Here is a 13,952-nt window from a genome sequence, read left to right on the forward strand (position 1 = left end):
GTAGTTTAGTTTAGAGATACAATGTGGAAACAGGCCCTTCGGCCCTCCAAGTCCATGCTGACCGTCCGCTAGTTCTATCCCACACACTAGGGACTATTTACAGCAGCCAATTAGCCTACAAACCTACACGTCTTTGGATTGTGGGATGAAACTGGAGCACCTGCAGGAAACCGCATTGAATCCTTGTCTCAGGTGCTGTAAGGCAGCAACTCTACCGCTGCGCCACTGTGCCATCTCTGTAGTTTACTTTAGTTTAAGTTGTAGTTTGGAAACAGGCCCTTCGGCCCACCGAGTCCATGCCGACCAGTTCACACTAGTCTTTATGTTATCCCACTTTCCGCATCCAATCCCTACACCGCCAGGGTCAATTTGCAGAGGGCCGATTGACCTTTAAACCCGCACGTCTCAGGGGATGTGGGAGGAAACCGGAGCACCCGGGGAGGACGTGCAGGACTCCGCGCGGACAGCATCGAACCGGGGTCCCTGGCGCTGCGCGGGAGCAGCACTACCCACTGCCCAACGTACCGCCCACAGCTGGCGCCGCTGTGCCGTATTCGATTAATTCAACAAACTTCCCCCGAAAAAAAGGATTAAAAAAGTGAAAGAATTTATTCATCGATCAACGTTTTATGATGTTAAGACTTCAAAAGGAACAGTGTAACTGGAGTACGCTGACAAAGAAAAATCCCTCAAAAACGGGATTATTGGGATAACCGACGCCCACCGTCACCGTTCCCTTAAGGTAGAAATTAAACAACGTTACCCTTGTTACACCGTCTCCTCACCTTCTCCTCTCCTTTCTAACGTAACACGACCAAAACCTTCACAGTCCGCAAACTTGATGATAACCGGACTAGCTTCCACAGTGGAAGTCCATCAGCTTTACTTTATATCTTTACTCTTTGCACTTTCCCCAATTTACACGCTTGAAGCCTAAAAATAATGTGCTTTCCTCGCTGAGCGCTTTCAGTTAAGGCAATGGCATACTTTTGTTTTATTTTTGTCCTCCCTCTTTGAACAGAGATTTTGTAGGAACGCGCGCACACACACACACACACACACACACACACACACACGCCTCAGTATAAACGACTCGCCTCTCCCCATCCTGCTCCGAGACGACATTGTTTGAACAGGGTTGAAATCGGTCAGCGGAAAAGTCTACCCGAAGTCCGGGGGGCACGGCAGGCTCAAGTAACGCGGAACGCCCGACCGCTTAGCAAGTCTCTGCCGGTTGGCGATGGCGCCTGTGGACTTTGTCTCTCCGTCTCTTTTCTTCCCCTCTCTTCTCCTGCCCCCCCTCCCCCCCCCCCCCCCCCCCCCCCACCCCACCCCCGTCCGCCCACCCCACACTCTCCGGGCTTTATAGACAGGCACTGCTGTTTATTTGACAGGTGGACCCCACCCCGGCTTGAGAAAGGAAGAGCTTTCCATTCGGGCAGACGCACAGCTCGAAGACGTTTACTCGTGCAGACGGTGTGGAGGTGAATGATCCCAAGGGTAGTCTGGGCAGTTTGATTTCCCTGGCATCCAAAACGATCTGAACGAAGAAGCAAAAAAAACAAGATGAAAGACTTGATTAAAATGCGCTGCCGGGGGTGGAGGTGGATTAGTATAGTGTAGTTAGACAATAGACAATAGACAATAGGTGCAGGAGTAGGCCATTCGGCCCTTCGAGCCAGCACCGCCATTCAATGTGATCATGGCTGATCATTCTCAATCAGTACCCCGTTCCTGCCTTCTCCCCATCCATGTACCTGTGCAGGTTGTTATCGTACCTGCCACAACTACCTCATGGACAAAGCAGAAAGTGCTGGAGGAACTCAGCGGGCGGGCAGCATGTGTGGAGGGAATGAACAGACAAAGGCTCAGGTCGAGATCCATCTTCAGACACCCGACCCAAAAGATCGTCTGTCGATCTCCCTCCACAGATGCTGCCTGACTGGGTTGCCAACTGTCCCGTATTAGCCGGGACATCCCGTATATTGGGCTTAATTAGTTTGACCCGTACGGGACCGCCCTTGTCCTGTATTAGACCTGGGGGGCGCTGTAGGCCCGGATACTGTTGGCCCGGACACTGTAGGCCCGGACACTGTAGGCCCGGACACTGTAGGCCCGGACACTGTAGGCCCGGACACTGTAGGCCCGGACACTGTAGGCCCGGATACTGTTGGCCCGGACACTGTAGGCCCGGACACTGTAGGCCCGGACACTGTAGGCCCGGACACTGGCCCGGACACTGTAGGCCCGGACACTGTAGGCCCGGACACTGTAGGCCTGGACACTGTAGGCCTGGACACTGTAGGCCCGGACACTGTAGGCCCGGACACTGTAGGCCTGGACACTGTAGGCCCAGACAGTAGAGCCCTGGAGGCCCGGGCGTCGCCTAACGGAGGTTGCGTAGCAACACGCCTCCCGACCCGGGCGGCCGCCATTGGTGGAGCGGGAGCACGTGGCCACTGGCTGGGTGAGATCACATGGGGCGCGGCGCGGTGACATCACCTTGTCCCTTATTTGGGAAGTAAGGAAGTTGGCAACCCCTATGCCTGACCCACCGAGTTCCTCCCTCATTTTGTTTTTTGCCCAAGATTCCAGCATCTGCAGTCTCTTGTGTCTCCTTTGTGTCTTGGGGTTCCTGTCAAAATACTTTTGTAGAGCAATCCCAATAAGTTAGTTATGAGGTGCAGTTTGGAAACAAGCCCTTTGACCCACGAGTCCACACCGATCATGGATCACCCTGTCCACCAGTTCTATCCGACACACTAGGAACAATTTACAGAAACATAGAAACATAGAAAATAGGTGCAGGAGGAGGCCATTCGGCCCTTTGAGCCAGCACCGCCATTCATTGTGACCATGGCTGATCATCCACAATCAGTACCCCATTGATTACCCGTTAATATACCTTGATTCCGTTAGCCCTAAGAGCTAAATCTCTCTTGAAAACACCCAGTGCATTGGCCTCCGCTGCCTTCTGTGGCAGGGAATTCCACAGTTTCACAACTCTCTGGGTGAAAAAGTTCTTCCTCATCTCCGTCCTCATTTCAGAAGCCAATTGCACACAAACCTGCGTGTCCTTGGAGTGTGGGAGGAAACCGGAGCACCCGGTCACAGGGAGAACATGCAAACTCCGCACAGACAGCACCCGCGGTCAGAATCGAACCCGGGTCTCTGGCGCTGTGAGGCAGCAAACTCTACCGCTGCGCCACCGTGCCGCAGCCCCGTCACCTATTGTAATTGCCCCAGTCGAGAGAACAAAGGGATTGCACATTTGACAATGAAGTCTGGAAGCTCGGGGAGAGAGAGAGAGGGAGGACATCATGGTAAATTGACCCTGGAGATTTGAATTCACTGAGCAGGCAGGAATGGCACTGGCTGGCTGCCAGAACGCTGGTATTAATTTCAAACAATGTCATCTCACTTAATGTGAGTAGACCATGGGACAGAACCTTAAAACATGACAGATATTGCTCTGGCAGTACATCTGCCACAAGGTTTTCAATTTCAGTGTCGGAATGCTAACTTACACACACACACACACACACACACACACACACACACACACACACACACACACACACACACACACAAACATTTTAAAATATGATGCTTGAAGGGATTTATTCATTTTGAAAACATTGCACGGTTTAAATAAATTGTTAACACTGTACTAATCCAGAAAGCACTGCGCAATTATTAAATGATTGAACATTCATTAACTAATCTTATTTATAGGAGTCAAGGTGAAAGGAGCAAATTTTAAAGGAAACTGGACCAAGTTGACCCAGTTGGGCCCAAACCTCACCTGCATTGGTGCAGCACCCTCTCCTCCCCCTCTCCCATCCTCTCCCCTCCCCTCCCTCTCCCTCTCCCCCTCCCCCTCCCTCCCTCCAACCCTTCTTCCCCTCCCCTCCCCTTCCCCCTTCCACTCCCTCTCCTCGCCTCCTCCACCCACCTCCCCCTCCCTCCACCCCCTCTTCATACTCCCCTTCCTCCTCCCTCCCCCTCCCCCTCCACTCCCTCTCCTCGCCTTCCCCTTCCCCCCTTCCCCTCCTCCCCCTCACCCCCCACTCCATCCCCCACAACGTCGTTATCCTCCTCCCTCTCCCCTCCCTCCCCCCTCCCTCCCTTGGAGATAGATTTATAGACAATAGACAATAGGTGCAGGAGGAGGCCATTTGGCCCTTCGAGCCAGCACCGCCATTCAATGTGATCATGGCTGATCATTCTCCATCAGTACCCCGTTCCTGCCTTCTCCCCATACCCCCTGACTCCGCTATCCTTAAGAGCTCTATCTAGCTCTCTCTTGAATGCATTCAGAGAATTGGCCTCCACTGCCTTCTGAGGCAGAGAATTCCACAGATTCACAACTCTCTGACTGAAAAAGTTTTTCCTCATCTCAGTTCTAAATGGCCTACCCCTTATTCTTAAACTGTGGCCCCTTGTTCTGGACTCCCCCAACATTGGGAACATGTTTCCTGCCTCTAACGTGTCCAACCCCTTAATAATCTTATAACCTTAGATAATTTAAACTTTAAAATGTGAATAACTTGAAAACTATAACATCGATTTCAATGAAACTTCTTCCATTAGCACCAAAGGGACGACGGTGAGTAAGGTGGGCCTAAAATTGTCGCGCTATCGTGTACCGTTTTGGCTGTAGTTCAGGAACAAACAAACAAACAAACGGGAGTATTAGTATATAGATGTGCAGGGCAAGTGGGTGGTGGGTGCTTGGAGTGGGGTAGTAGTGGAGGCAGATTTGATAGTGGTATTTAGAGGCTTTTTGGAAGGCACGCTGATATGCAGGGATGGGGAACACGAGCAAGCAAAGATTAGTTCAACTTGGCATCATGATCAGCACAGACATTGTGGGCCGAAGGGCCTGCTCCCGTACAGTACTGTTCTATGTAGGAGGGATTACAGTGGTGTAGGAAGGAACTGCAGATGCTGGTTTACACCAAGGATAGACACAAAATGCTGGAGTAACTCAGCAGGTCAGGCAGCATCTCTGGTGGAAAATATGTGGGACTGGCAAAGATTGGGGGCATCTTGGTCAGCATCGGCAAGTTGGGCTGAAGGGCCTGTTTCCGTGCTATGTGACTCTATGACTCTATGAATCCACTTGGAACAAGAAAATGATTTCAGAAGAACGACAGGCAATAATAGATAGACACAAAAAGCTGGAGTAACTCAGCGGGACAGGCAGCATCTCTGGGGAGAAGGAATGGGTGACGTTTTGGGTCGAGACCCTTCTTCGGACTCTATCTGTACTATTCTATGTTCTATCAGTGCTATGTGAGGTTACTCACTTTGGAAGTAAGAATAGAAAGGCAGATTATTATCTGAATGGTGTCAAGTTAGGAAGAGGGGATGTTCAACGAGATCTGGGTGTCCTAGTGCATCAGTCACTGAAAGGAAGCATGCAGGTACAGCAGGCAGTGAAGAAAGCCAATGGAATGTTGGCCTTCATAACAAGAGGAGTTGAGTATAGGAGCAAAGAGGTCCTTCTACAGTTGTACCGGGCCCTGGTGAGACCGCACCTGGAGTACTGTGTGCAGTTTTGGTCTCCAAATTTGAGGAAGGATATTCTTGCTATTGAGGGCGTGCAGCGTAGGTTCACTAGGTTGATTCCCGGAATGGCGGGACTGTCGTATGTTGAAAGGCTGGAGCAATTAGGCTTGTATACACTGGAATTTAGAAGGATGAGGGGGGATCTTATTGAAACATATAAGATAATTAGGGGATTGGACACATTAGAGGCAGGAAACATGTTCCCAATGTTGGGGGAGTCCAGAACAAGGGGCCACAGTTTAAGAATAAGTGGTAGGCCATTTAGAACGGAGATGAGGAAAAACTTTTTCACTCAGAGAGTTGTGAATCTGTGGAATTCTCTGCCTCAGAAGGCAGTGGAGGCCAATTCTCTGAATGCATTCAAGAGAGAGCTAGATAGAGCTCTTAAGGATAGCGGAGTCAGGGGGTATGGGGAGAAGGCAGGAACGGGGTACTGATTGAGAATGATCAGCCATGATCACATTGAATGGCGGTGCTGGCTCGAAGGGCCCGAATAGACTACACCTATTGTCCATTGTCTATTGTCTATTGAGAGAGTGGTGGACAATGCCCGGTCCATCGCGGGTACTGACCTCCCCACCATCAAAGGGATTGAGAATGATCAGCCATGATCAGCCGAGACACAAAATGCTGCAGTAACTCAGCGGGTCGGGCAGCATCTCTGGAGAGAAGGAGGAGTGGGTGACGTTTCGGGTCGAGACCCTTCTTCAGACTGATGTCAGGGGAGGGTACAGTGAAAAGCTTTTGTTGCATGCTCTGTACCATGATAATAAACTAAAGTGAACTAAACGGAATCGAGGGATATGGGGAGAAAGCAGGAACGGGGTACTGATTTTGGATGATCAGCCATGATCATATTGAATGGCGGTGCTGGCTCTAAGGGCCGAATGGCCTACTCCTGCACCTATTTTCTATATTCCTATGTTTCCAAATTAACGATCATTGGACAAAGACCCGATTCCTTCTCTCCAGAGACGCTGCCTGACCCGCTGAGTTACTCCAGCTTTTTGTGCCTATCTTCGAATATTGGACAAAGATTGACGTAATATCACGTGCGGACAATGCGATCGAAGGGACTGTGAAGGAGTCCAGACTGGATCTGCCCGGCCTGTGTTCCCATTCAGAAAGTCCACAAAATGGAAGAACTGCTCGAGCTGTGGTCAGCCTGAACACACTCTCAATTCGTCTGTGAGAATTGATGACAATTCATTCCAGCATTTTCCCTGCAGTGCATGTCAGACTAACGATCTATAGTTCTTTCTTCCTCAAGAAGTGGATTTCATGAATGGTGGGAGTGCAGATAACTTTATTAACTGTGATCGTGCAATGTATTTTATTAACTATGGCAGGGCAGTGTGTTCTTTATTCATGGAGTTTGTACTGTGGATTTGATTAACCGAAGGAGTCCAGTCCATTTCTTTAACTGAGGATGTGCAGTCCATTTCTTTAACTGAGGCAGTGTAATGAATTTCATTAACTCAAGTTTGCGACGGCTTTTATTAGCCGTTAATGGAGCTTAGTTAATGGAGTTTATTAATAAGGAACACAGACTGTATAGTGGAGAAAGGAACTGCAGATGCTGGTTTAAATCAAAGATACACGCAAAAAGTTGGAGTAACTCAGCGGGACAGGCAGCATCTCTGGAGGGAAGGAATGGGTGACGTTTCGGGTCGAGACCCTTCTTCAGACTGAGAGTGTACAGTCGCAGGTTTAGTGTTGACTCGCGTACGGAGATACCAAAGTCATATTGTAACAGAGTGCCGTGGGTTTCATGAAACAAGATACTAATGTGATTTCTATTCACTGAGGTAGTGTGAATTTTTAACCGAATTAACTGAAGTGAATTTTGCAACACAGGTTGAGCACTGGAATCCATTCACTGGAGAATGTGCGGTGGATTTTATTAACCAGCAGAGTGCGATTTGCTGAAGTGATATTGTTGTTTCTGTTTGGTTCAGTTTAGTTTATTGTCACGTGTACAGTGAGAAGCTTTTGTTGCGTGCTGTCCAGTCAGCAGAAAGACTCGGGCTCGAAGGGCCGAATGGCCTCCTCCTGCACCTATTGTCTATTGTCTATTGTCTAAGACAACACAATAGACAATAGACAATAGGTGCAGGAGGAGGCCATTCGACCCTTCAAGCCAGCACCGCCATTCAATGTGATCATATCTGATCATTCTCAATCAGTACCCCGTTCCTGCCTTCTCCCCATACCCCCTGACTCCGCTATCCTTAAGAGCTCTATCTAGCTCTCTCTTGAATGCATTCAGAGAATTGGCCTCCACTGCCTTCTGAGGCATGATTACAATCAAGCCATTTACAGTGTGCAGATGTATGATAAGGGAATAATGTTGCGTGTAAGGTGAAGTCCGATCAAAGATAGTCCGACAGTGGTTCAGTTCCGCTCTCTGGTTGTGGTGGGATGGTTCAGTTGCCTGATAACAGCTGGGAAGAAACTGTCCCTGAGTTCCTCCAGCTCTTTGTGTTGCTCAAGATTCCAGAATCTGCAGTCTCTTGTGTCTCCAAGTTGAATTTGACGTTGACCTGCTTGAACCATAAACCCACACTAAAAGCAGTAGAGCGCTGGATGACCATGACATGGTGACATTGGCCCCACCTTACACCAAATAACATGTACCCATGGTGCTGTTAACCAACATCTCATATTTCGCCTGGGCAGCTTGCAGCCCAGCGGTATGAACATTGTCTTCTCCAACTTTAGATAGTTCCTCTGTCCCTCTCTTCCCCTCCCCCTTCCCAGATCCCCCTCTATCTTCCTGTCTCCACCTATATCCTTCCTTTGTCCCGCCCCCCTGACATCAGTCTGAAGAAGGGTCTCGACCTGAAACGTCACCCATTCCTTCTCTCCTGAGATGCTGCCTGACCTCTGAGTCACTCCAGCATTTTGTGAATAAATACCTTCGATTTGTACCAGCGTCTGCAGTTATTTCCTTACACTATTTGTACAAATGGACAAGAGGAGTCTGCACACTGGCACCATGCTCAGTACCAGGGCTCCTGACGTTGACGCATTTTGTGGCCAAGTTAGGGCATCACAGCGACAGAGTTGCTGCCTCAGAGCACCAGAGACACGGCTTCAATTCTGACTACGGGCGCTGTCTGTCCGGAGTTCGTACGTTCTTCCCGTCCCTGAGTTTTCCAAAGACGTACAGGTTTGCAGGTTAATTGGCTTCAGGTTAAATGGTGAATTGTTCCTAGTGTGTGTAGGATAGCGCTAGTGTGCGGGGATCGCTGGGTAGCGTGGACTAACTCAGTGTTTCCGCGCTGTGTCTCCCAACTAAACTTAAACCAAACCAAACTGCAGCCGAAGACACATCACGGAAACATGTCCATGCCAACGGAGATGCCTCATCTAACCTACTCCCATTTGCCTAAATCTGCTCTGTATCCTTCTAAAACTTTTCTATCCATGTACCTGTCCAAGTGTCTTTTAAATGCTGATATTCTCAGGAACAGCTACTTCCCCTCTGTTATCAGGCTTCTCAATTGACCTTCCATAAGCAGATGGTCGAAAACTTCAAATTTCTCAGATTCAATATCACCAATAACCAAGTTAGGAAAAGGGGACGTACAACGAGATCTGGGTGTCCTAGTGCATCAGTCACTGAAAGGAAGCATGCAGGTACAGCAGGCAGTGAAGAAAGCCAATGGAACGTTGGCCTTCATAACAAGAGGAGTTGAGTATAGGAGCAAAAAGGTCCTTCTGCAGTTGTACAAGGCCCTAGTGAGACCGTACCTGGAGTACTGTGTGCAGTTTTGGTCTCCAGATTTGAGGAAGGATATTCTTGCTATTGACGGCGTGCAGCGTAGGTTTACTAGGTTAATTCCCGGAATGGCGGGACTATCATATGTTGAAAGACTGGAGCGACTAGGCTTGTATACACTGGAATTTAGAAGGATGAGAGGAGATCTTATCGACACATATAAGATTATTAAGGGGTTGGACACGTTAGAGGCAGGAAACATGTTCCCAGTGATGGGGGAGTCCAGAACAAGGGGCCACAGTTTAAGAATAAGGGGTAGGCCATTTAGAACTGAGATGAGGAAAAACTTTTTCAGTCAGAGAGTTGTGAATCTGTGGAATTCTCTGCCTCAGAAGGCAGTGGAGGCCAATTCTCTGAATGCATTCAACAGAGAGCTGGATAGAGCTCTTAAGGATAGCGGAGTCAGGGGGTATGGGGAGAAGGCAGGAACGGGGTACTGATTGAGAATGATCAGCCATGATCACATTGAATGGCAGTGCTGGCTCGAAGGGCCGAATGGCCTCCTCCTGCACCTATTGTCTATTGTCTAAGCCAGCAATGTCCAGTCAATGATAGCCCAAGGGACATCAAAGAGGTAGATAGTAGTTCAGCACTGTTCTCTGGTTGTGGTTGCCTGATAACAGCCAGCACCGCCATTCAATGTGATCATGGCTGATCATTCTCAATCAGTACCGTTCCTGCCTTCTGCCCATACCCCCTCCCTCTATCTAGCTCTCTCTTGAATGCATTCAGAGAATTGGCCTCCACTGCCTTCTGAGGCAGAGAATTCCACAGATTCACAACTCTCTGACTGAAAAAGTTTTTCATCATCTCCGTTCTAAATGGCCGACCCGTTATTCTTAAACTGTGGCCCCTTGCACTAAAAGTTATTCCCTCATCGTGTATCTGTACACTGCAAATAGATTGATTGTAATCATGTATTGTCTGTCTGCTGACTGGTTACCACGCAACAAAAAGCCTCGGTACACGTGACAATAAACTAAACGAAACTAAATTAGGGCACTGTCCGATTCACCTCTGCCTCATTGCGGACATTGGACTTTGTCTGTGGAACTGATGCGCTACAATGCTGAGAACTATATTCTCCACTCTGTATCTTCCCCTTTGCTCCACCTATTGTACTGGAGTTTGATTTCATTGTATCTCATAATCGTAATCATACTTTATTAGCCAAGTATGTTTTGCAACATACGAGGATTTTATGTATTGTATTATCTGATCTGATTGAAAAGTGTGCAAAAAGCAAAGTTTTTCACTGTACTTTGGGACAGGTGACAATAATAAACCTAAACCTGATAGTACCTGCCTCTACTACCTCCTCTGGCAGCCCCTTCCAGAAACTCAGCACCCCTTCAGTGAAAAAGTTGCCCTTCAGATTCAATAAACAATAGACAATAGACAATAGGTGCAGGAGTAGGCCATTCAGCCCTTCGAGCCAGCACCGCCATTCAATGCGATCATGGCTGATCACTCTCAATCAGTACCCCGTTCCTGCCTTCTCCCCATACCCCCTCACTCCGCTATCCTTAAGAGCTCTATCTAGCTCTCTCCTATTATTTTGAATTTACTTCATTCTTGTGAAGGCCTTTGCCATCCACTTCCACCTCTCTTGCACTCAATTCCACCAGGAACCTCAGTTCCACCAGGAACTGCAGATGCTGGTTTACCAAAAAACACACAGAGTGCTGGAGTAACTCAGCAGGTCAGGCAGCATCTCTGGAGAACACAGAACATGGATTGGTGATATCGCAGGTCGGGATCCATTTTCACCGATACACGTTCTCCAGAGATGCTGCCTGGCCCGTTGAGTTACTCCAGCACTTTGTGTCTTTTATTATAGACCAGCATCTGCAGTTCCTAGATTCAGATGCAGCACAGAACGCCACAGGAGATCCTTCTTCCCTGTGGCTATCAAACTGTACAACCCCTCTCCCTTCTGCCGTGGGGTAGACTGAGACTGAGACTGAGACTGACTCCCCTCCCTCCCTCCCCCCACAATCTTTGCACACCCCCCAAGCCTTTCCACTCGTCACTTTAATGTCACGATTCATGTATTTTGCGTTTTTTTATGGCTGTTTGGCAGATCAATTTCCTTCCTGGGCGGCGCGGTGGCGCAGCGGCAGAGTTGCTGCCTTACATCGAATGCAGCGCCGGAGACCCTGGTTCGATCCTGACTACGGGCGCCGTCTGTACGGAGTTTGTACGTTCTCCCCGTGACCTGCGTGGGCTTTCTCCAAGATCTTCGGTTTCCTCCCAAACTCCAAAGACGCACAGGTTTGTAGGTTAATTGACTGGGTAAAATGTAAAAATTGTCCCTAGTGTGTGTAGGATAGTGTTAGTGTGCGAGGATCGCTGGGCGGCGCGGACTCGGTGGGCCGAAGGGCCTGTTTCCGCGCTGTATCTCTAAATCTAAAAAAAAATCTAAATAAAGTTCTATCGCACCGTATCGTATGTTGCCCTTGGTCATTTGAAATCAATTGGGTTCATTCACTCACTTCACCATCTTCCGATTCCAACTTCAGTTCTGTTTGGCAAACTGCTTCCATGTTGCCCGCTTCTGCTTCGATCAACACCCCTTTTGGTGCCTCAAGGATCAGGGAGCGAGTGGGTGACTCCAACCTAGGACCACACAACGAGACTGAGAGTTAGCCTTCCATGCCTGCCCTCCATCGGAGAACCGGTGAATGAAAACATCCTGAGAACCTCAACTCCTCAATCGGGAGATGAATTCATTGGCGACAACCTCTCTGGTCAAGGTCGGGTTGGAGATAGATATCCCTCATAAAGACAGCTGATGGCTATATTTAATTAGAAAAGTCCTTCTAAATTGGCATGCAATACAGACAGCCACGCTTGGCCAGGCCGACCCAGCGACGTTGCCAGGACAACAGGCCTTCATGGGCATGTCAAGGTATCTGCACTCACAACGTCTGGGACTGGGAAATGAGCCCAAACTGGCAACGTGCACACTGTCTCAGTGTACCACTGCTATACACTTGTACTGGATTTAATTGAATTGAATTCAATACATTTTATTGGCCAAGTATGTACACACACAAGGAATATGCCTTGGTGCTCCGCTCGCAAGTAACAACACGACGTGCAGTAAACAATTAAGAATAAAGCATAAAACATTCAAACATAAAGGGCGGCACGGTGGCGCAGCGGTAAAGTTGCCGCCTTACAGCGAATGCAGCGCCGGAGACCCGGGTTCAATCCTGACTACGGCGCCGTCTGTACGGAGTTTGTACGTTCTCCCCGTGACCTGCGTGGGTTTTCTCCGAGATCTTCGGTTTCCTCCCGCACTTCAAAGACGTACAGGTATGTAGGTTAATTGGCTGGGCAAATGTAAAAATTATCCCTAGTGGGGTGTAGGATAGTGTTAGTGTGCGGGGATCGCTGGGCGGCGCGGACCCGGTGGGCCGAAGGGCCTGTTTCTGCGCTGTATCTCTAAATCTAAAAAATCTAAATCTAAAAAATTAAGAGTAAAACGTTATAGTTTAAACATGTGAAGAATGAAATAAAATACCAGGGCAAAAGGAGTTGACAGACATTTGGTTGTTGAGTAGAGCTACTGCTGGTGGAAACAAGCTGTTTTTATGTCTGGCTGTGGCTGCTTTGACAGTCCGGAGTCGCCTTCCAGAGGGAAGTGCTTCAAAGAGTTTGTCGCCAGGGTGAGAGGGGTCAGAGATGATCTTGCCCGCTCGCTTCCTGGCCCTTGCAGTGTACAGTTCGTCAATGTTCGTCAAACCTCTTGAGAATTTTGCTGTATCTGAGATGTATAGCAGTGACTAGTGGGGTACCGCAAGGCTCAGTGCTGGGACCCCAGCTATTTACAATATATATTAATGATTTGGACGAGGGAATTGAATGCACCATCTCCAAGTTTGCAGATGACACGAAGCTGGGGGGCAGTGTTAGCTGTGAGGAGGATGCTAGGAGGCTGCAAGGTGACTTGGATAGGTTAGGTGAGTGGGCAAATGCATGGCAGATGCAGTATAATGTGATAATTGTGAGGTTATCCACTTTGGTGGCAAGAACAGGAAAGCAGACTATTATCTGAATGGTGGCCGATTAGGAGAAGGGGAGATGCAACGAGACCTGGGTGTCGTGGTACACCAGTCATTGAAAGTAGGCATGCAGGTGCAGCAGGCAGTGAAGAAAGCCAATGGTATAACCATATAACCATATAACAACTACAGCACGGAAACAGGCCCGTTCGGCCCTACCAGTCCACGCCGACCACTCTCCCTGACCTAGTCTCATCTACCTGCACTCAGACCATAACCCTCTAATCCCCTCTTATCCATATACCTATCCAATTTACTCTTAAATAATAAAATCGAGCCAGCCTCCACCACTTCCACCGGAAGCCCATTCCATACAGCCACCACCCTCTGAGTAAAGAAGTTACCCCTCATGTTACCCCTAAACTTTTGTCCCTCAATTCTGAAGCTATGTCCCCTTGTTGGAATCTTCCCCACTCTCAAAGGGAAAAGCCTACCCACGTCAACTCTGTCCGTCCCTCTCAAAATTTAAAAAACCTCTATCAAGTCCCCCCTCAACCTTCTACGCTCCAAAGAATAAAGACCCA

At 48.8% G+C, this 13,952-nt stretch overlaps 1 protein-coding gene across 6 annotated transcripts in view; it reads right to left on the reverse strand.

The window, feature by feature from the left end:
* Positions 1-1,351: 1,351 nt before the first annotated feature.
* The window catches only part of sgcd (sarcoglycan, delta (dystrophin-associated glycoprotein)), a 231,276-nt gene continuing 218,675 nt past the window's right edge, over positions 1,352-13,952 (reverse strand). For all 6 annotated transcript variants that reach the window (XM_078411036.1, XM_078411033.1, XM_078411034.1 and 3 more), the window contains 2 exons: positions 11,854-11,977; positions 1,352-1,540 (listed from right to left, as the gene is read on the reverse strand). In XM_078411036.1, the coding sequence (XP_078267162.1) occupies positions 1,364-1,540; positions 11,854-11,977 (301 nt within the window). In that variant the 3' untranslated portion in view covers positions 1,352-1,363. The remainder of the gene's footprint in view (positions 1,541-11,853; positions 11,978-13,952) is intronic.

This window comes from Rhinoraja longicauda, chromosome 14 (assembly GCF_053455715.1).
Source record: "Rhinoraja longicauda isolate Sanriku21f chromosome 14, sRhiLon1.1, whole genome shotgun sequence".
Lineage (NCBI taxonomy): Eukaryota > Metazoa > Chordata > Chondrichthyes > Rajiformes > Arhynchobatidae > Rhinoraja > Rhinoraja longicauda.